Source organism: Cyprinus carpio, chromosome B7 (assembly GCF_018340385.1).
Source record: "Cyprinus carpio isolate SPL01 chromosome B7, ASM1834038v1, whole genome shotgun sequence".
NCBI classification, from domain to species: domain Eukaryota; kingdom Metazoa; phylum Chordata; class Actinopteri; order Cypriniformes; family Cyprinidae; genus Cyprinus; species Cyprinus carpio.
The window spans coordinates 44,976,488-44,997,886 of NC_056603.1; the positions used below are offsets into that span (position 1 = coordinate 44,976,488).

Sequence of the window (21,399 nt, forward strand, 5' to 3'; positions counted from 1 at the left end):
AAATTTGAGCCCTGATTTTAGGATATTTAGGGAAAAAAATACATAAGTAGAGTTACGAAGGTAGGTTCTTTTGTTTTAGGGTCTGCTCCAGTCCCACCCTGCACAATTTGCGAATTTGTTTTATCATTTCTACCTCCTTATGAGAAGTCTGTGACATCTCTGCCCATTTTGTTCTTATTTTTAAGCTTCATTAAGTTTATGTCCATGTCATTGTTTTTGTTTTAAATAAATGTAGTCCCTCTGATTCATCCTCATTTGATGTCATTTTATGTTCCCTTTGTTTTTTGTTTTTGTTTGTCCATCAACCTCATCTCCACCTCCACCACAAAAACAAAAAAATCCTCTTACCTCAACCCCCGTGAACCTCACCTGGATCCAACCAAACTCCAAAACTTCTCCAATCCGATTAAATGACTATTCTGCTCCTCCCACATTCCTCTGATCCTCCAATCAGAGCCCTCAGCTCCACCCCCCAGGAAGTCAAGTGTACTAGTCCCAATTCTACCAGCATTCTGGTAAGTTGGAAACCGCCCCCGGTGGAGCTCCAAAACGGAATCATGACCAAATACACCATCCAGTACGCGGCGACCGAAGGCGACGATACCTCGTTGAATCAAGTCTCGGACATACCGCCAGAAAAGTTCCATTATCTGTTGGAAAACTTGGAGAAATGGACAGAATACCGTGTGACAGTGAGCGCCCACACTGAAGCGGGAGAAGGCCCGGAGAGTTTACCTCAGCTGATCCGTACAGAGGAGGATGGTATGTCTTACTCACACGCCACTGTGACCCTATGCTAATGTCTACTCTTAAAACACGCCCCACTTCTGCCAGACTTCTGCCCAAGGCACCCTAACGCCCCTCGCCCCTCTCACTCCCTCTGTTTACACTAACTCTACTAACCAGGATTTTTTGTGACCTTTCACCGAACCAGCATCCCCTTCCCCTCTTTGATAATTTTGGGGAGAATTTTTGAGAGAATTTTTCAGACTTTTTACTAAACCAGACTTATTTCATGGCACGTTCTTCCAACAACCTTAAACTTCCAACAATCCCAATGTCTTGCTGTTTTTTCCTCATTTTCTTATTAAGATAAATGAAATGGCTTTTTAATGGAGTGAAACTCATTTTCATACGTGAAAAAAGATGACTAAATCGACAGTGAATCTTCAGAAATGGGGCTTTTTTTTTTTTTCAAACGTCCCATGCTGATGACATTTTTCTTAAACTTTTCCATTTGTTTTTCTTTTTGTCTTCACTCTATCATAGCCAAACTCCTTTAGAGTGCTTCAAACCTCTGAAACACTCCTCTTGGCTTATTTTTGATTGTTTTTATTCCATATTTTGAATCCACTAAACCCATTTTTTCAGAAAAAAATTAGGTCAGCTGTGTGACCAGTTTTTGGGGATTGTTTTTGTTTTTTTTTGTTTTTGTTTTTTCTCTCTCTCTTTTTTTGTTTTTGACCTCCCATTGTCAAGATATTAGTGTTATCCAGTACTTGTTAATGATATAGTTCCATTTGGTAGGTTTTTGTCTGCTTCACTGCTTTCTCAGGGGAGACGTCTCGTCCAGTCGGATGGGAGGTGTCGTCTTTACGCTTGACCTTTTTGTCTTTTATCCCATAATTCTCTCAGTGCCCAGTGGCCCTCCTCGTAAAGTCGAGGTGGAGGCTGTCAACTCTTCGTGTGTTAAAGTGCTGTGGCGGTCGCCGGTGCCGAGCAGGCAGCACGGCCAGATCCGTGGGTACCAGGTGCACTATGTCAGGATGGTTAATGGGGAACCCGTTGGTCACCCTGTCATCAAGGACATGCTGATCGACGACGCTCAGGTAGGCACCCACCTGCACAGCTGCACCGCTTCTCAAGTCAATCTTTACAGGCGTTGATGAGTTCTGTGCTCATGACACAGTTCATACAGCCAGCTGCCAACTCTTTTGATTGCAAGATAAGAAAACATGACTGCATGAACAGAAATGTGAACTTTTGGACTCTTTCACAAACTAGTGAGCTGCCCACCTAGTTAACAGAAAGTAGGCTTCATTTTTTAATCCCAGAATGCATTTCAAAACACGATTAGAGAGGAAAAAAATAAAAATAAAAAATAGTGCCATTTAATTGCTGGTCTAACATGGTCTACTAGTTTGGAACAGGTTAGAACAAGTTACCTTTTTATTTATTTTTTTATTTTTTTATTTTTTTAATTAATTAATTTATTTTTTTAATGCCAGTGATGCCAATTATAAATAAGTGTATGCTGTATGTATGTATTGCTGATTATTTGATTATTGTGTTGTAAGCAAGGCAGCTCATTATAAAAAAATATATATAAATTATTATAAAATCAATTAAATGTTGATATTTTATAATAGTATAATAATAAGTACATTCATTATGACAGAGAATACATATATTTGTTTCATTTTAGTTATTAGTTTATTTAAATTGTGCATATTTGTTAATACAACAAGGAAACAAGTTTCACAGTGAAGAAGACAGATAAAAATAAAAGAATAGATTTTTACTAATGTATTAAAATAGCACAGCTATTCATTGTCAGAGTTCTTATTTGCTCATACTGTAAGTTAATGAGGGACACAAAAGCTCATTTTTCACTAATAACAGTAACAAAGAAGGCAGTAAGTGTATGATATGCACAGGTTCATTTAAACTTTTATTTCATATCCATATGACATGAAGGCTGTCCCTAGACATTAATTTTCCCATGTGAGGTTAATGATGAAGTGCCATCAATCACACACAGCGCACAGACCTGTTATCTGCCTGATTATACAGGCCTTCATGTTAGACAATATCCAGCGTGATGAGATCGGCCCGTCTGATTTCACACGACGCATCACATCCTGACGTCAGCGTGGAGCGCAGAGACACCGACACGCTGTTCGAATCCTCCAGAATTATGAATCATTCATCATCCCAGCATCTGCTCGCTCACCGAAACAGAAGAGACACACATACAGTGACACTCTCCCATGTCTTCTCCAGCAAAGTGTAATTGAACATCTTTTCTTGTTTGTCTGTTTGTTTATTCCTCTTGCTGCTCTGTGGTCTGGGCTTCAGTGGGAGTATGATGATTCAGCCGAACATGTGAGTACTTCACAGAGTTCTGCAGCTTTGCACTTTATTGCATTCCAAGGCGGCATTACTTGCTGGCCTGTAGATGTTTAATGCCATATTGTGTAACTTTCTAAAGATGACATCGAATCTCATCCATTAACAATACACGTGAAACACATCTGCGTATGAACGTTGTCATGCAGAAATCCTGATTTATCAATAAATGTGCAGTTTAATAAAAGGATAAAATGCATTTGCAAGCGAACACATGCAAACTTACGGAAACATGCAGTGTGTCAACTGAAAATGTTTATTCATAATGTTATCATAAGAAACTGAATAACTCAGTGGCCCAACAGTAAGTCTTTCTAAATTATTGTTTTAAATAAAATAATTGCAGAATAAGTGATAATTCCTTTACATGGGCATTTATTATGCCAAATGCTACCTACAGACATGCGTACGTTTATAAAAAGTAATCCAGATGCATGAACATTAGAATGAGGGTAAGAACAAATGTATGTGTCTTTGCACCTGTAACAACACATTTATACATTTAGCAGATTCTTTTATCCATGAGAAGCAATGCACACTGATTCTATTAGGGAATGATTCCTGATGTGTACAGACCCATTTTCCTTTATTCTCTTATTCTACCGTTTTACACTTGTGAGCAAACACAATCTTGAGTTCTTTTTTTTTTTTTAATGATTTCAAAAGCTTTTTGTAAAAATAACTTGTGTCCTGCTGTTTTTTGTTGTTTTTTTCCAGGAATTAATCCTGACCGATCTGCACGCTGAGACCATGTACTCGGTTACGGTTGCCGCTTACACGACCAAAGGCGACGGAGCACGCAGCAAACCCAAGCTGGTCACCACCACCGGAGCCGGTAGGTCTGCGCCGCTTCAGAGCAATTTCTGCCTCTGTTGCTGTGGACTTTGTAGAGCGGCTCAGAGGCTCGCTCCTCTCCTCTGCAGCCATTAAGAGTGAATGCCTATAATTGCCCTCGCAGTGATGACGGCGATTGTAATTCCACTCACCTACGGCTCTGACTTTGAAATGCTCGCAGGGGTTAAGGAAATAATGGAAAAATCCGTCAGGAAAATGGCAAAATAGACTTTTTCAAAAGAAAAGAATACTACGCACTGTCTCGATTATCACTGAAAGGCTCGAAACGCACAATCGCTTATAAGTGCAGGCGCTTTTCTGTTGTACCTCTAATTGTGCTGTTATTCAGCTCCTGAAAGGCCTTTTATTTCACTTTTGTCCTTGAGTGCATGACTGTGAAAAGGCGCACAGTATCACTGTTGACTTCTATTTGATATTGTATCATTACAAATTGTCAAACTCGCAGGGTTTTCAACTGGAGAATTAGGAAAATAGATACAGCAGTGCAATATTAAGAGGATCGGTGGCTGTATGTTAGATCTGTGAGCCTAAACTGGTTTCGCTTTCAACTTCAGGGCCGATGCATTACTGACCCATATTTACCATCATCCTAATTATATTCCATTTTACCTTGGATAGTTTTGTTTTTTTTTTTAAAGTATTTTTTGTGGTTGTTTGTTGGGAAGACATTTTTTATCATAAAAAGATATGTTTTCACCTCCGTTTTAACAGTTTAAAAGATGGATGTTTATTTATTTTGCTGTGCTATTGAGAACCACTATCGGTGGGCTCAGCATTGATTGTCGTAGGAGTGGGCGATTTACAGGCGGACGCGATAAAACCTGTAAAGAATTCAGTCTGTGGTTACATGGCAAGATGAATTATAAATGCAGCATTTGCATGCATTTTAATCTTTTGCCAGTTTAAACATTCAAGTGATTTTAAACCGCTTAAGTGCAACAAGATGCAAAATTTGGTAACACATTTTGGTACTCGCACATTGTCTGAATAGAGTTCTTTTTTCCTGCTTATTGCACACAAATGGTCAAATTCACACAAAATGCAGTATTTATGTGAGCGTTGTCAGCCATGTCTTAAGTGAATGCAAACAGTTTGAGGAAAATCCACTGTATATCAATATATTGGATCCATGCGTTAGGTCTTAAAGTGACAGCAGCCTTACATGCCTGGTGTTGTCTGTCATTGATGCTAATCAAACAACAAAAGACAAAGAGAAAATCACTCACTGCACTTGACTGAATCACTTTTGCTTGCATTGTTATTGAACTGAAGTAAATCTGAATATCTGAATCTGAAATAATGACACTACTGTTTTCTGTAGAGCTGCTTAACAGCTGAAACAAAATTAGTTCCATAATTGATTTCATAATTTAACACAGGTTTTCTACTTTATTGTGCTGAAGCTGTTTTTAAACAATCTGTTTTGTACAAAACACTTTAGAAATAAATACGACATGACTTGCATTTATTTACCCTATATAAGATAGAATTTTTTGACTTTCTTTTTTTTACGATATATTTTATAGATTTTTTTGTGATGTCTTGATTTGGGCTATCCAATTATTTGGGTCAAAAATTAGGGTATCCGAGTATTTGGGTGAAATGTGAGAAGAACCAATTTTTTTTTTTTTTTTTTTTTTTTTTTTTTTTTTTTTTTTTTCTTTTTTTTTTTTTTTTTTTTAGTTCTGCCCTTCGTAAGCAACAGAAGATACTTGTATGTTCAGTGCTGTAAATTTATGACCTTCCATACCTTACGGAAGGGGTGCCCAGACTTTCGAGCCCCACTGTAGTATTTATTGTTATTATGAAATTACTAATTTTGGTCATATTATTGTATTTTATTTTGTTTTGTTTTTTTTATTTTTATTTTGGTTGATGTGCTTTTCTGTTTCTAAATGCTGTGATATACTCAGGACAGTACTAATAAAAAAAATACCATGCATTTATTATGCGAGATTTTACTGGTTTCCATATCATGAGAACTGTATTTCCAGCAAAAATTTCTATATCGTGCTACATGCACATGTATTGTGATATTAGATTCAGGTCCATTCGCCCACCTCTAAACTGCTGTACGTTTCTCTGTATTGTCTGTCCATTCTCAGTTCCGGAAAAGCCTCGTCTCATGGTGAGTCCGACGAATATGGGCACGGCATTACTGCAGTGGCACCCACCAACCAACACTTACGGCCCGCTGCAAGGCTACCGGCTGCGGTTCGGCCGCAAGGACGTGGAGCCCCTGACCGTCATCGAGTTCTCCGAGCGCGAGAACCACTACACCACCAAAGAGATCCACAAGGGGGCGTCCTACACCTTCCGTCTCTCGGCCCGCAACCGGGTGGGATTCGGAGAGGAGACGGTGAAGGAGATCACCACTCCAGAGGACACTCCTGCCGGTTACCCACAAGGCATCGTAGCCGAAAGTAGCACGACCACCACCATCCAGGTCAGCTGGCAGCCTGTGGCGTTAGCCGAGCGCAACGGAGCCGTTATCAAATACGCCCTTCAGTACAAAGACATCAACAGCCCTCGTAGCCCCTCAGAACTGTTCATCACAGCACCCGAGTCCACCGTCACGCTGGACGGCCTTAAAGCAGACACCACGTACGATATTAAAATGTGTGCCTTCACCAGTAAGGGCCCCGGCCCTTACAGTCCTAGCGTCCAGTTCAGAACGCAACCCATCAACCAAGGTAGGAGGCTCACAACACCGTCTCGGCCCGTTTGTCTTCTCCTACAACCTTAAGTCACCTGTGAGAAAGAGTTTGGTTTTCAGAAGCAAATCGAATCTGAAAATGTCCCTAGCCTAGCTAGTTCAAATCAGTTAGCGTCCTGCGGAGAGTCGATGGTAAGCTGCAGGTAAGGCTGGAGCTCTGGGCTAGTCCTCATGAGGTAGCAGGCGAAGTGCTTGGCAGGTAAGGCTGATGTTGAAACGGAGTGCTGCGGATCTGTTTGTCTAATTCATCTGCCCCAACTTTCTTTTAGCAGTGTTTGCAAAAAATTTTCACGTGAGAGCTGCCATGAAGACCTCAGTGCTGCTGACGTGGGAGATTCCCGAGAACTACAACCCCGCGCAGCCGTTTACGGTGAGAGGCCTGCGTGAGGTTCTGTGAGCCAGAAACCCTCTACATTCACTTTGTGAAAAAGAAGTGTGCTTAATTGTATTGAAGGTGCACTTGTAGTGTACTTAAAAGCTTTTAAAAAACCTTGCATCTAATATTAATACAATAATAGTCCTTAAAGAGAGACACTTTCATGTCTGTTTCTTTTCTTTTCTTTTTTTTAAAGTGGCCTTTGTAGTAATATCAAATTAAATCTTTTACTTTAAAGTTCATTTTAAATCATTATGCTTTAATAATCCTTTGTTGTGTATTAAAGAAGTACACTTATTTTGATGTGTCGACTAACATACTAAAGCACGTGTAAAGTACTTGAATGTCATTTTAACTGTAGCGTGTTATTCCAACTTTAAATTTTACAAATGTATATATTTTGAATGCATCAAAATGCACTAAATATACAAATGCATTTAAATACTTGAAGTTGCACTAAACATATTAAAGTATATATATATTTAAAAAAAGTAAAGCTTTTGTAAAGTATATTTTGGTTTTGTCAGTATATTCAGCAGTACTTTATCCATATTTCAAAGACAAAAAAAAAGTATTTGAAATTACATATAAAAATGTACTTTAGTCCTACTTAAGTGGGTCAGAAACACTAAAGATATACTGTGTATTTAATATATATATATATATATATATATATATATATATATATATATATATATATATATATATATATATATACATATACATAATATATATTTAAACTAGTGCTGTCAAATGATTAATCGCAATTAATTGCATACAGAATAAAAGTTTTTGTTTGCATAATATATGTGTGTGTATTCTGTGTGTGTGTGTGTGTATATATATATACACAGCACACATACATATAGTATGTAAACAAAAACTTATTTTGGATGTGATTAATCAAGATTAATTATTTGACAGCACTAATTTAAACTAAAATACGTTTTTATTTAATTGCAAATAAATTGCAGTTAAGTGTCTGAAAACATTTGATGCAGTTCACACATAAGTATATTATATAAAGTGTTTTTTTTCTGTAATAAATACTCTTAGTATGCTAATTATGCAATAAGTTTTCACTTTTAAGTATCTACTTCTTTTTCACAATAGACCTTCTAATGCAGAGTAGCACTAACAACAGCCTGATGGATACATGCAATTATGATTGAACATTTGGCAAAAAGAAGGTATCTTCTTAATGCTGCCTAACTTTTGGAGCATCCCTTAAAATGCTGCCTACACAGGCTGCTCCCTAGGTTTTGGGTCACTAGCTCCAGCTAACACATTAAAACTGGTTAAAGTCTGGCGTGACGCTGGTTCCTCGTAGATCCTGTACGATAACGGCCAGAGCGTGGAGGTGGATGGGAAGCTGACGCAGAAGCTCATCACCAACCTTCAGCCGGAGACGCAGTACTCCTTCCTGCTCACCAACCGTGGGAACAGCGCCGGAGGACTGCAGCACCGCGTCTCCACCATGACAGCGCCGGACATACTGCGCACCAAACCCTACCTGATCGGCAAGACCAGTTCAGACGGCACGGTCACGGTCGAGCTGCCCACGGTTCAGACGGCTGAGAAAGTGAAGTGAGTATGGGCTTAACGAGAAGAGCTTTCACTGCATCCATCTCACGTCTGTCTCAACACTGCATCTTTTAATCGTTTCCCATGTGCATTTTCAAACAAAGCACTTTTTTGTCTCATAAAAAATAAAAATATAACAATAATAGTAATTTTACTCACTTTCAGGTTGGTTATCTCTACTAGCAGATGAGACGCTGAAATTCTGACCGATATCAGTCCTCAGTGGCACTTTCTGCTGTAGAAATAATGAGTTAGAGATGCTGCTGGTTACAGAGCTAGAGCTGTAGTCCTCATGTGCTTTGAGAAACTAACACAAATAATAAAAATGAACAATATTTTTTTTTAAGTAATCATGTTTGTGAATGAGACATACAATAACCTCTGCAAGAGACCAAAAATATCTTAAAATCAGATCTTAGGAACATGAATATGCCAAACATGTATAGATTGTTATGTGCATTACAGGGTTGTTTTAGTGTCACTGATACACAATTCTACTTTCTGATAAGAGAAAATGAGAAATGCTACCTGAAGTTAAATATGTGCTGTTGTAATATTTACTTATTTCAGTCAATGTTTATTTTATTCAAAGTAATGAATTTTAGTTTCAGTTAACTATAACCCTGGAGCATTAAAGATCAGTTTTTGTTTTCGTGAAGCTTCCAGAGATCTCCGATGCTGATGTTTCTGTAGATACCAATGCATAAAGGTAATTACTTTAAAATAAAATAAAATAAGGTTACACTATATTTTGATGGTCCACTTTAACTGTGAGTAACTTTGCAACTACATGTCAACTAACTCTCAGAGTAGACTGTTAGGTTAGGGTTAGGGTTACTCGAAGAAGTTGACATATACTTACAAAGATTATTATGTTTGTGTATGTTGTATGTTGTGGACCCATCAAAATAAAGTGTTAGAAGATATTAAGCAGACAGTCCACTAATACTCTAATGACTGCTAGCTGACATGTAGTTGCAAAGTTACTTACTCTTAGCAAGTAGACTATCAAAATAAAGTGTTACCTGAAATAAAATGGTCAATAAGCATCTGTTTTGACCAGTCAAAATGGATTGAGTCAATACTAGAGACTAGCAAACATTTCTGCCGGATTGTAGACCATGCTGGTTAAGAAACATTGTTGTGATTGTGAATTATAGCTGTGTTGGACTATGGGAATTCTAGAAGAGCTGTCTGTCATCATGAAAGGGACAGTTGACCTGAAAATGACAAATACTTACACAGAGAAAAGGTCCCTCACACCACATTTATATTAATGACATGAAAAAGAGCGACTAGCTTTCTTCAAGATATCTCTTTAGAAGGTTTAGAAGGAGATGTTTTTGGCCGTTCTGTCCATCAGAGAGCCTCGTGAGTGCGTGAAGCGCAAGACTGAACCCAGCCGCGTGAAACTGGACTAAAGTCTGGTGAGGCTGGCAGGTTATTGATGTGTTTACCGAGGGTCGCTCTCTGTAGTCAAACATGTGGTTAATCCAGTGTCATCCCGAGTGGATTGGAAAGTCCAGACTGATTGGAGCTAATCTTGATGGATGTCCTGACGCTGTCAGCACCACCTTATAGACTCTGTCTGGCTCTCTCTGTAGGGGTTACTACATCGTGGTGGTACCACTGAAGAAACAGCGGCCCGGGAAGTTCATCAAGCCCTGGGACAGTCCGGACGAGATGAATCTGGAGGAGGTAAGAGACGCCCGACCCACCGCAGCATACACTAGGCCTGATCAAGGAGCGGCCCCTGTGAGCACATGATTCCCCACGCAGCTACGAGCAGTTACTGGAGAAGAGAGCAGCGAGTCCCACTCATATGCAGATCCGTTCCTGCCTGCTAATGGAAGCGGGAACAAAAGCCTCCCCCCTCTAAAGGGCGAGAGATAGAGGAAGTTTGTGTTATCGCTCCAGCCGATCGCTCGGCGTTACACGCAGAGTAAATATTTGAAAGGCTTTTTTTGAAAGGCGAGTGATTTCCTCTGAATTGTGCCAGAAGGGCTGCCAAACGCCAGCCGCTGCGCAGGAAGGGGCGGCCCCACGCAGAGATCTGCGCTCTGATTGGCCGATAGCTGGACATGCCCCTCCCCTGCCCTGGCCTGAGGCGCTCCTGCAAACCTGGTTACTGACAGTTCAGTGTGTGTGCGGTTCAGAAACACACCGTCAGCACTGAGATCCACTTCAGACCGAATGCCACAATGACATTTACTGGACCCGTGTTTTAAGAATAAATTACAAAATACAAAATTGTATATATATATTTGTATATATAGTATATTGTGTTTTCCCTCCAGTGTGCACACACACACACACACACACTCGATTTATTTGACTGTCAATATTTGAAGTCGCCTGTTGAAAGTGGCTCAAGGGCAGAAGGACTGATGCAGTTTTGACGGCTTGAACAGGATTGATAGAAAGCTTTATCAGAGCGCCGGCTCACAGCGAACGCCTGCGGATCACAAACACACACACACACACACACACACACACATACACACATTCACACACACACATACACACACACATACAGCGGTTTCCAAAATGATTACAACACTAGTATTTTCAGCAGCTTAAATGGTTTGAAGTCAGTTATTTCTGTATTTTGCTGTAGTGTGTCAGAAGGAAATATCAGTTTACATTTCAAACATTGATTTGGTCATTAATGTTAATAATGCAGTGAGGTGTTTGTGCTGCACACAGAGATGTGATCTGATCATCATCAGTCTGTCTGAAGAAACAGAACACACTGAGACAGACTCAATCCAGAAGAACTGTGTCTCCGAGACGCTTCAAGAAACCTGTTAACAGTTTTAGGCACTTTAAGTTGTAAAATGAGGATGCTGACAAACATAATGTCATAAATAGATTCGCTGTATCAATTATCTTCTATGAACTGAATGAAATCATCATTTGGTGGAGCATGCTCTGTGTTTATAGCAGGTTTTGTCCTCGGTGCACTTGAGCAGAGTTTCTCAGGAGCTTTGCAGGAAGGTTTCTTGAAGCGTCTCGGAGACACAGTTCTTCTGGATTGAGTCTGTCTCAGTTTGTTCTGTTTCTTCATGTGACTCCAGACAGACTGATGATGATCAGATCACATCTCTGTGTGCAGCACAAACATCTCACTGCAGTTTTAACATTAATGACCAAATCAATGATTGAAATGTAAACTGATATTTCCTGCTGACACACTACAGCAAAATACAGAAATAACTGACTTCAAACCATGTTTAGCTGCTGAAAACACTAGTTTTGTAATCATTTTGGAAACCGCTGTAAAATGAACGAAAATAAAAACTGAAAATATAAAAATTAAAGGTGATTGAGAATATGAATCAGTTCTCTGGTGTTTCTTACAGCTGTTGCGAGAAATCAACCGAACGAGCCGCGCTCTTCGCTTCCGTCGGCAGATGGAGCCCAAGCCGTACATCGCGGCGTATTTCCACGAGCTGCCGACCGAGTTCACGCTGGGAGACGCCAAGATGTACGGAGACTTCGAGAACAAGCAGCTGCTGAACGGACAGGAGTACGTCTTCTTCGTGCTGGCGGTGCTGGAGATCTCCGACAACGTGAGTGTCAGCCGCTCTCTGCTGCTTTGATGGAAAACACAAGACGCAGTTATTTGAGAAGCAAAACTGCAAATACGTCTAATTTTACTTGATATATATTTAATTTTATTTTATATATATTTTACTTATATTGATTCCCTGGCAGCAAAGGTGTCGGTGGATCAATGGGAAAACAAACTTGCTTTACTTATTTGAACAAGTAACTCTTACAGTAACTCTTGTAATGCATTACCCCCACATTAACACTAGTATTAATAATAATATTAATCATATATTTACAGCGAGAGACTGAACAATATGAGCACACAGTCCTGCTTGAATATGAGCAGCGCGTCTGTCTCTGTCTGTCTGTCTCTCGGAGGGAAAGCCCTGAAGAGCTGTCAGCGGCGGGACTGTGAGATAAACGCCTTCCCTTTAATAGCAGCAGAGTCTTATCAGCTGCACTGCAGAGACACACACACACACACACACACACACACACACACAGAGAGAGAAGAATGATCAGCTCTGTGAGCAGTGAGACAGTATTCAGTGAGCTGCAGGTCACCGTCAGCGCTGGAAACAAAGAAACACACAGTAGAGCTGGACTCGATCCTCATATTACTGCCACACACAATCACTGTTCTCCATGTTCTCCATCGCTCTTGTGTGTAAATCACATAAAGCAGTTCAGGGATGAAACATTCAAAGAAATCGATACTTTCATTCGGCTAGGATGCATTACACTGATCGGAAGTGACAGTAAAGACATTTACAATGTTACAAAAGGTTTCTATTTCTAATAAATGGTGTTCTTTTGAACTTTATGTTCATCTTTGAATCCTGAAAAAATAAAATGTATCACAGTTTCCACAAAAATATTCATCAGCACAACTGTGTTCAACATTGATGATAATCAGAAATGTTTCTTGAGCAGCAAATCATCATATTAGAATGATTTCTGAAGATCATGTGACACTGAAGACTGGAGTAATGATGATGAAAATACAGCTGCGCATCACTGAAATAAATTACACTTTAACACATATTCACACAGAAAACAGCTGTTTTACATTAGAATAATATTGTATTACTCATCAAATAAAAGCAGTCTATGTGAGCAGAAGAGACTTCTTACAAAAATCCCAAACTTTTGATTTTTATGCCAATTTATGTATCTGAATATTTCAGAATATGAAGTCTGAATAATGTGTGTGTGTGTGTGTGTGATGTCTCTGTTTATCTGCTATTTCAGAGTAAATTAGATGCTAATCACTGAATGTAGTCTGTAACTCACATCACTGAACACAGCTCAACACACACTGATGAATATTACATTAATCAGAGTCATAACAGGATTTCAGACCTCTGACGGTGTTTTTATATGATCCTATTTATATAGTTCCGTTTAATTGTTTCCGTTAATTGTTTCCAGCACGTTGAGGCTGTTTGACTGTGTGCTTGAATAATAATACGCTGCCATTGATTGCAAGGAAGCGGCTTTAAAGAAACGCTCCCTGCATTAGTCTGAATCATATCATTATGTGTGTACAATTACATGTGCGATTTATGCGTGTGAACGTGAAACAGTTTTGTAGTAGTTCCACCTCAAAGGCACGATTTAGACACTTAACAGATCAAATAACAAACTCTTTTGTTCTTCTGAATAATTCATGCAAGTGCTTTAACAAAACTGCGAGCTGCACTCAGTCCATTGAAAACACATTGCTTTAAATACAGTCTCTGCTCTTCATACAAACCCAGAGACACATCAAACATGCTTTTCTTGCAGATGTTGTACGCGGCGAGTCCGTACTCTGATCCGGTGATGTTTGCTGATATCGACCCGCAGCCCATAATCGATGAAGAGGAGGGTCTGATCTGGGTGGTGGGGCCCGTGCTGGCCGTCATCTTCATCATCTGCATCGTCATCGCCATCCTGCTGTACAAGAGGTAGAAACCGTGGAGAAACACACCCTCCAGAAATACATAATTGTTGAGAGGGTATTTTGAAAATATTTACAAGCATGTATCCTGCTGTACAAGAGGTAGAAACCGTGGAGAAACACACCCTCCAGAAATACTTGTGTATATGTACATGCATGTGTGTGTATATATATATTTATATATGTATTTATATATATATATAGTAAATATACACAGTACACGAACATATATCATGTAAACAAATACTTTTATTTTGGATGTGATAAGGTTAAGTAATTAAAATGAGAAATGTGAGAAATTTGCTGAAATAACATGTTTTATATTTTATTTTATTCCAAGTAACAAAAATAGTTTAATGATTTTAATTTTATTTTCAGTTTTAGTTTTAATTAACTTCAATAGCCCAGATTCAAGCAAAAAATAAGAAGAACAGTGGGATTTTATTAGCTTTAGCATTATCCAAGTGTCTTCATTTCTGAGTCATTAGGGTGAAAGTTTGCCAAAGCTGATCATCAGAATAACGTTAACGGATGAATTATTCACGAAAAGTGCAGCAACGTGTTGAGAAAGAAAACGGAGACCATTTGGATTTCATGTTGACTTTAAGCCATTGTGTGCATTTGTTTGTGTGTGTTTGTGTGTGTGTGTGTGTGTGTGTGTGTGTGTGTGTGTGTGTGTGTGTGTGTGTGTGTGTGTGTTTTTGCAGTTATGCATTGTAAGTATCAGTGTAATAATCTGTGGTGCTCATTTGAATATAGACTGATCTGATCATCTGCTGTAAATTACAGTCAGGCATTGAGCTGAACATCTATCGTAATGAGGTCCTTCATATATCCAGGGTTATTCGATGTCTTCTGATGGCAGATTTATTTGTTAATCACAGAATCAATGTCACGGGCTCATGCACACAGCTTATAGTGTAATATTACAAAGTCCACAACACAACACACTCGCTGCCTGTGATGCACCAAATCAGAACAAACAAACAGAAACCAGAGCAATTCCTGCTGCCAAGACATGTACACAGAACACACATAGTGCAAAATCTGTACACATCAGGAATTAAACAGGCTGTTAGGCCTAGAAAAGGTTAAATAGTATGCTCAAAAAATAAATAAGAATCAATTACAATTTTACATAGAACACAGCTATTTTAAATTGTAATCATAAATACACATTTAGCCTTGGTGAGCAATAGAAACTTCTATCTGAAACTTTAAAAAATCTAATCCCAAACTTTTGATTATGAGTGTATTATCATTATTAATTGTATAATTAGTTTTACTCATCAGATTCTTCAGGGTTTCTCAAACTGCCCTCTCGTGACCCCGGGTCCTTGTTAGCACAAATCTAGTTAGGAGCAGTGGCGCAGTGGATGTGTTTTAATAGAACGGATCAGACGAAAACAAACAAATGCAAATCCGCTCTGAATATCAGCAGTTGTGATGAGGAGATCTGTGTTTGTTCTGTGTACTAACCCTCTGTTCTCCCCTCCTGCCGCTTCCACTGGAGCAGTCAACCAGACAGGTGAGAGCATGCAGAAGAGCTGTACCTGAGACACACGCAGTGGTCACGGCTCACAGAACGTGTCACTTTTGAATGCCCATCACGAGTGTGTTTGCTTGACCTCTTGCAGTACTGCTCTGATAGTCCAAACACAGTTTTGTCCTGAAGTATATGATGTATTTCTTTCAGGAAAAGGGCAGAGTCAGAGGCCAGGAAAGGCAGTCTGCCCAGCGGTAAAGAAATGCCCTCCCATCACCCCACTGACCCCGTGGAGTTACGCCGTCTGAACTTCCAGACTCCCGGTAAGAGCTGCTGACCACCATCCTCCTCATCTTCACCGTCAAACACAAACCATCAGCCAACTCCTTGAGTCTGAAACAGGGTGTCCAAGGAAACTTCAAAAGATTATGATTCCAACTCTTTTTCAATGAAGTAAAGATTCTAGGACTAGATTCTATGCTTGAATCATGAAGAACGTGAGGAGTCTCGAGCAGCGCTTCCCAATCCTGGTGCCCTCAACAGTGCATATTTTAGATGTCACAATATTTGACACGCCCAGCTTTAAGGATCTCTAGTAGCAAGCTGATGAGTTGAATGTGATGTTTTTGATTAGAGAGATGTACAAAATCTGCATTATTGGGGGAACTCTGGGATCAGAATTGGGAAACACTGGTCTAGAACTTCCAAAGCCTAGTGAGCTACCTATGAAGACAGCATTCATACATGCACTCCAGACTTGAAGGCTCCTCAAAATCCATTCAGCAACATTATGTTACAAAATGTTTCATTTTGGCCAAATGTTACAGCAGCATTGCAGCCTTCAAAGAGGCAATTGCAGAATGCATTGTGACAAGCTCAGTAAATATGTCATCTTTAAGCAAGATAAATGCTGATTACAAGGTCTATCAAATTGTGTGGCGCTGCCTGTGTGGAATACGTCAAATCAGTGACTCAAGTGGATCTATTTAAGATGCTGCCTATGTAGACAACAAGGCATCTCACTAGATTCGGGAACATGTTGGTGTTGCATTGGTCAGCTTGTTGACTCCTCTGTGTCTTTCAGAAACACAGTCTTGAATGAGTCACTGGACACCAACAGACCTGTGTGTAGAAAGGTCAAAGCAGTGCTCAGCATATTAAAGCTTTAATGGGAGGGTCTGTAAGCCATATGGAGCCAGAGATACAGAGACGTACCTTTTGAGGAATTGCACAGGACAGGTGGCTTCCGGACAGACGGAAGGGCAGGAAATCCCTCTGGACGCTGGGCCTGCAGCTTTACAGCTGACCCAAGAACTCTTCGCAACACATTCATAACAGCTCAGTGAGTTTACCTGAAGAGAGAGGACTGTGGCCAACCAAAGCCAGCTAAAGAAAACCATGGAGATATATATTCAAGCCAGTGGCTCTCAAACCCTCTGCTGGTGATTGTATATTCAGACGCACACACAAACATAGACAGGCCGTTGTGTTTGAAAGCAGCGGAGTGTGAACGAGCCGTAGAGGAATGTGGGAATTGTCGAGTGGAGCGGTGAACGGCTGCTCCCTCCTGACCTTGGTGAACAAGGTGAAATGCACTCGGTTCTAGAGCGGCCAGCCGTGAAGACCTATAGATTTATGTTCTGAGGGGCAGAACAGCGGTGACAACAGTTGCTCCATTAGTTTTTCAGAGGATAACCTGGGTGCCAGCGAGACCAGCTCTAAACACACTGAACCGGAGTCCATCTGTCTGTCTGTCAGAAACACCTGGACTGCAAGAGCAAGACAGATGGACTGGAGGGAAACTCTTCACCTTTCTGATAAAAATGGCTCAGACCAGCTTTTGCTACCAAGCTGCAGCTGGTTGCATAAACTGTTTAGTCTAGCCATACAAGTTTGAATCCTGAAAGTAAGACGGATTACTCTTGACTTCTGTTCAGACTAGTTCTTAACACTCGGTCTTAATGTAGTGACTACGTTTATGCATCTGTCCCCTGGTTTCCACTGGTTAGGCTGGTCTGTTTTGATGGCTTTAAAGGGGTTTAAATGGCCAAAGTGCCTTCTATGTGAATGCAAACACATCCCGGGATCGATCCCAGGTTGGGGACCTAGTAACATTGCTGGGTGCAGTCCTGGAACGAGCTCTGTGTGAACAAAAGCCAGAACCAATGCCGTAAAGGGTGTGTTGTAGTGCTGACGCATGTTATCGCATGACTCTTTTACCGGGTGTTTTGAAGGCAGATCAACGTTTGCGACAAAAAAAATATGTGCAAACTGTAATGAAGCAGAGATCAGGTAGTTCCTCACTATCTGCGCTGAAGTTGTGATCGTTCGCCAGCTTGAGTGAAACAGAACGCATCACATTATACATCACTGGCAGTGTGAATGAACCACAATCAAACCATCCCGGGACACGTTATCCATGTATTTTTTTTGAGTGTTTTTTTTGTGGGGGATTATTTTATGAGGGTAGTGTAGAACCACCTCAGGCTGGTTCAGGTTTGGTTTTCTTCTTGAACCATTCCTCAAGTGCCCAAAGAATTGTTAATGTTGCCGCTGAAATCAGTTCCCATCCTTACGCAGCAGTGCCGTTCGTTTTGATATTCGACTATGACTCAGATGCGGCGGAGTTCGTATTGCAACACGGTTTCGAGAGCGATGTTCCATGCACTCCATCCTCTCGGCGCCTCTTTATTAGTGGACTCGTGCCCCTCTTTTGCAAACAGCCTCTTAGAGAAGCTTTGCATCCTCCATTTTCCCTTCAGGCAGCCCGAACGCAGCTCTCGACAGCTGAAGATCCCTCTCTTCAGAGAGAACGGCCTCTGCATTAGCCCTCCTCTCTTCAAACCCTTGATGCCGTCGTGCAGTCACCCCGCCCCCCCTCCCCATTTTCATCTTGAGGGTGCTTGATGTCGCTCCGATGCGTTTTCCCGAATGGCAGTTTCATTGTCACCGCGGCTGGTAATGGGTCTTGAGAGGCGGTGGATGGCAGCTCTCTCCTGCTGCCTCCATTAGCTAATGCCCTCTTCTATCAGCCCAGAGATGAAAGAACCGCAGCACCGCGTCCGAGCATACGGCCTCTTTTTCTGCGGCACGCAGGCTGTTGTTATGCAAACCGGTTATCAGAGAGCAGCTTCTGCTGCTCGACTATTCTAAAGCATCCTCTGCAGTGCAAACACAAACTCTCTCGCAGACACGCGCCTTCTTTGTGAATTTCACTGCTGAAGCCCTTAGAGAACAGACAAACATGCGCATGATAAACATGCACGCCATCTTCTCTGTCCTTGTTACATTTGTGTCTTTTTTTTGTTTGTTTCCCTTCCGAACGTGTTATCCTCATCTCCGCATGTTTGTCGTCCATTAGCCGTTAGCATGTGTGAATTTGTTTTTACTAACAAATTAACGTAGTGATGGAGTTGTAGCGTCGTTTGCAAACTGTCGACTGTCATTTCAGACTGTGTTTCTGCTGCCTCTTTTTTTAGTTCCGATAGCGACCGATCACCACATTTGCTTGTTTTAACGTCAGCTAGTATGATTTATCCCCGTCCCCTTTTCCTTTGCAGGTTCAGCCACATCGGTTTACCCCAGTAACCTCCATTTGTCAAGTTAGTTGTTCTTGTTTCTACATATGCCACTGTGTCTGTTCATCTCCTTCACTTCCTCTCTGGACTGCGGTCATCTCCTCACGCCGCTTTGCCTCACGCCAGCGCAGGAGGCGGGGTTTGATATGTAGCATCCTTTAGACTCATCGCCGGCTCAAACTTTAATATCCAACCCCTAACGTTCTTCTCTATTCCATCTTTCCACCATGTTTCCCTCCATGTTAACGCTTGCGGACGAATAACATTCCTCTCTTCATTAGGAATGCTCTGTGCGGCTTCTGTATCCATTCTCTCAGAGCATGTGGCTGCTTCGTTCAATCATACAGGCCAAACAAACCTCACATCCCTCATCCTCTGTGATGCCCATCTCTCGGCGTAGGCTCTGGTGTGCTAGCGCTAACACCGGGACTCTTTGTCTGTCTCCTGTCTGCAGGGATGGCCAGTCACCCTCCCATCCCGGTCATGGAGCTGGCCGATCACATCGAACGCCTGAAAGCAAACGACAACTTGAAGTTTTCTCAGGAATATGAGGTAATGCTCAGCCATTTCGTTACTTTCTGCATGAAAAAAGCTGGTTTTGTTCTCCACTTTCTTGACTCCATGCCCCCTGTTGTCAAAGGCACACATTTGAAGCTGCCCCAAGATATTTCTGCTGCTGTAATAACAAAGCTGTTCATTGTCAAACTTGTTTTATTTATAGAAGCTAGGAATGCTAATATATTAAAATAATAATATAATAAAATAATAATTAAAGTGCAGCATTTATACACATTTCCACACATTTGCTTTTATGATTAACAAATAATAAAAAAAAAATTCTGGACATTTTATTTAAGAATTTTCTTGTTTTTAATTTATTTTTTTTTTTTAATTCTTGAATAAAAACGGCAGTTGTTAAAGGTATTAATTACATTAAGAAACACAATGCTAGGTTGTGTTTTGATTTTTAGCTGTTCAGTTTATTTTAAGCCTTGTTTTATTTTAAATGATTTTAAGCCATTTTGTGTGCCCCTCGGATGCACGTAGAGGGCCCCTGGTTGAGAACCACTGGGTTAAATGTTTGTGTTTTGTAATTCTCTTATATAAATACAAATTATTTTTTCAGCATAACAATGAGTGAAAGGTTAAAAATAATCATGAATTTACCAAATATTTGGTTTGTCTGAGTTGGTGATCAAATTCTCCAGTAAGGTTTGAGATAATCCAGAGAGTCACATGATCAGTGTCACTTATTTATATTTAATTAGTCACCTAGAAATAGTGCAGATAGTTCTTATTGGCCAGCTCCATATTTACCTATGTATCAGAGTTGAGTCTCTCTTCTGTATGCGCAGTGCAAGAAATCACAGAGAAGGAGGTACACTCATAAATGTTGCCAGGTCTTTCTAGAAAACAGCAAATAAGAACAAGCCCATAATAAACTTATCTTGGAAATAAGACATATACCCAAATATCATGACCTGCTTCTGCCTATTTTATTAACTGCATCAGCTGGATCACTATACGAGCTGAGCAAAACAACAAGCAGAAAAATGCTTAATAAATGTTGTTTATAATAAGTGGACATGGCAACCTTTTAAGAGTGTGCTCTACAAAGCAGCCTTACAAACATAAACAAGACACTTCTGTTGATGATGGTTTAGTTAAAATCGCTAAACAGAACAAGGGCCAGATTTACTAAACAGGGCAAATTAGTGTTAGAGTGCAATTCCATAAAAATGCAGATGGGAGGGGAACATTCTGTGGGTGATTTACTGACAAGGTGCAGATTAAAGAACACAGACGCAACGTCTCACTTCCATAATGACCAGCGCAATCTACCAAGAGCAGTGCAAATTAGAAATGTTTTTCAGGCATTAAATAATGCACAAATACCAGTAAATTCACGAGCGCAAATCTTAGTGAATCACGTTGCGTGATTTATTTAAATACTGTCCTCCCATAAATTTACTGATCGAAAGGGAAACTCCTACAAATGCATATTCAACAATGTCCACACCTTTTCAGCACTAATTTCCCACTGCGTGTAAATCCTGACAGTTTTTAATGCCAAATGAGGGATTGTGCTGGCACAAGCTGACCCCAAGTCTTATAATATTACTAAAATGACAATATAGTATGATGAATAATACTGCAAAAATAAAGGATGCCAGAATG

At 40.3% G+C, this 21,399-nt stretch overlaps 1 protein-coding gene across 44 annotated transcripts in view; it reads left to right on the forward strand.

Moving 5' to 3' along the window:
- The window catches only part of LOC109099286 (receptor-type tyrosine-protein phosphatase delta-like), a 310,570-nt gene that overhangs the window by 265,808 nt on the left and 23,363 nt on the right, over positions 1-21,399 (forward strand). For 11 of the 44 annotated variants that reach the window (XM_042728811.1, XM_042728810.1, XM_042728820.1 and 8 more), the window contains 13 exons: positions 1,636-1,829; positions 3,079-3,105; positions 3,847-3,964; positions 6,090-6,677; positions 6,970-7,070; positions 8,407-8,663; positions 10,265-10,358; positions 12,023-12,232; positions 14,004-14,164; positions 15,671-15,685; positions 15,854-15,966; positions 19,204-19,245; positions 19,676-19,773. In XM_042728811.1, coding sequence (XP_042584745.1) covers positions 1,636-1,829; positions 3,079-3,105; positions 3,847-3,964; positions 6,090-6,677; positions 6,970-7,070; positions 8,407-8,663; positions 10,265-10,358; positions 12,023-12,232; positions 14,004-14,164; positions 15,671-15,685; positions 15,854-15,966; positions 19,204-19,245; positions 19,676-19,773 — 2,018 coding nt within the window. Of the gene's footprint in view, positions 1-456; positions 763-1,635; positions 1,830-3,078; positions 3,106-3,846; positions 3,965-6,089; positions 6,678-6,969; positions 7,071-8,406; positions 8,664-10,264; positions 10,359-12,022; positions 12,233-14,003; positions 14,165-15,670; positions 15,686-15,853; positions 15,967-19,203; positions 19,246-19,675; positions 19,774-21,399 lie in introns of all 44 variants that reach the window. The other 33 variants (XM_042728833.1, XM_042728834.1, XM_042728853.1 and 30 more) reach the window with 20 other exon arrangements.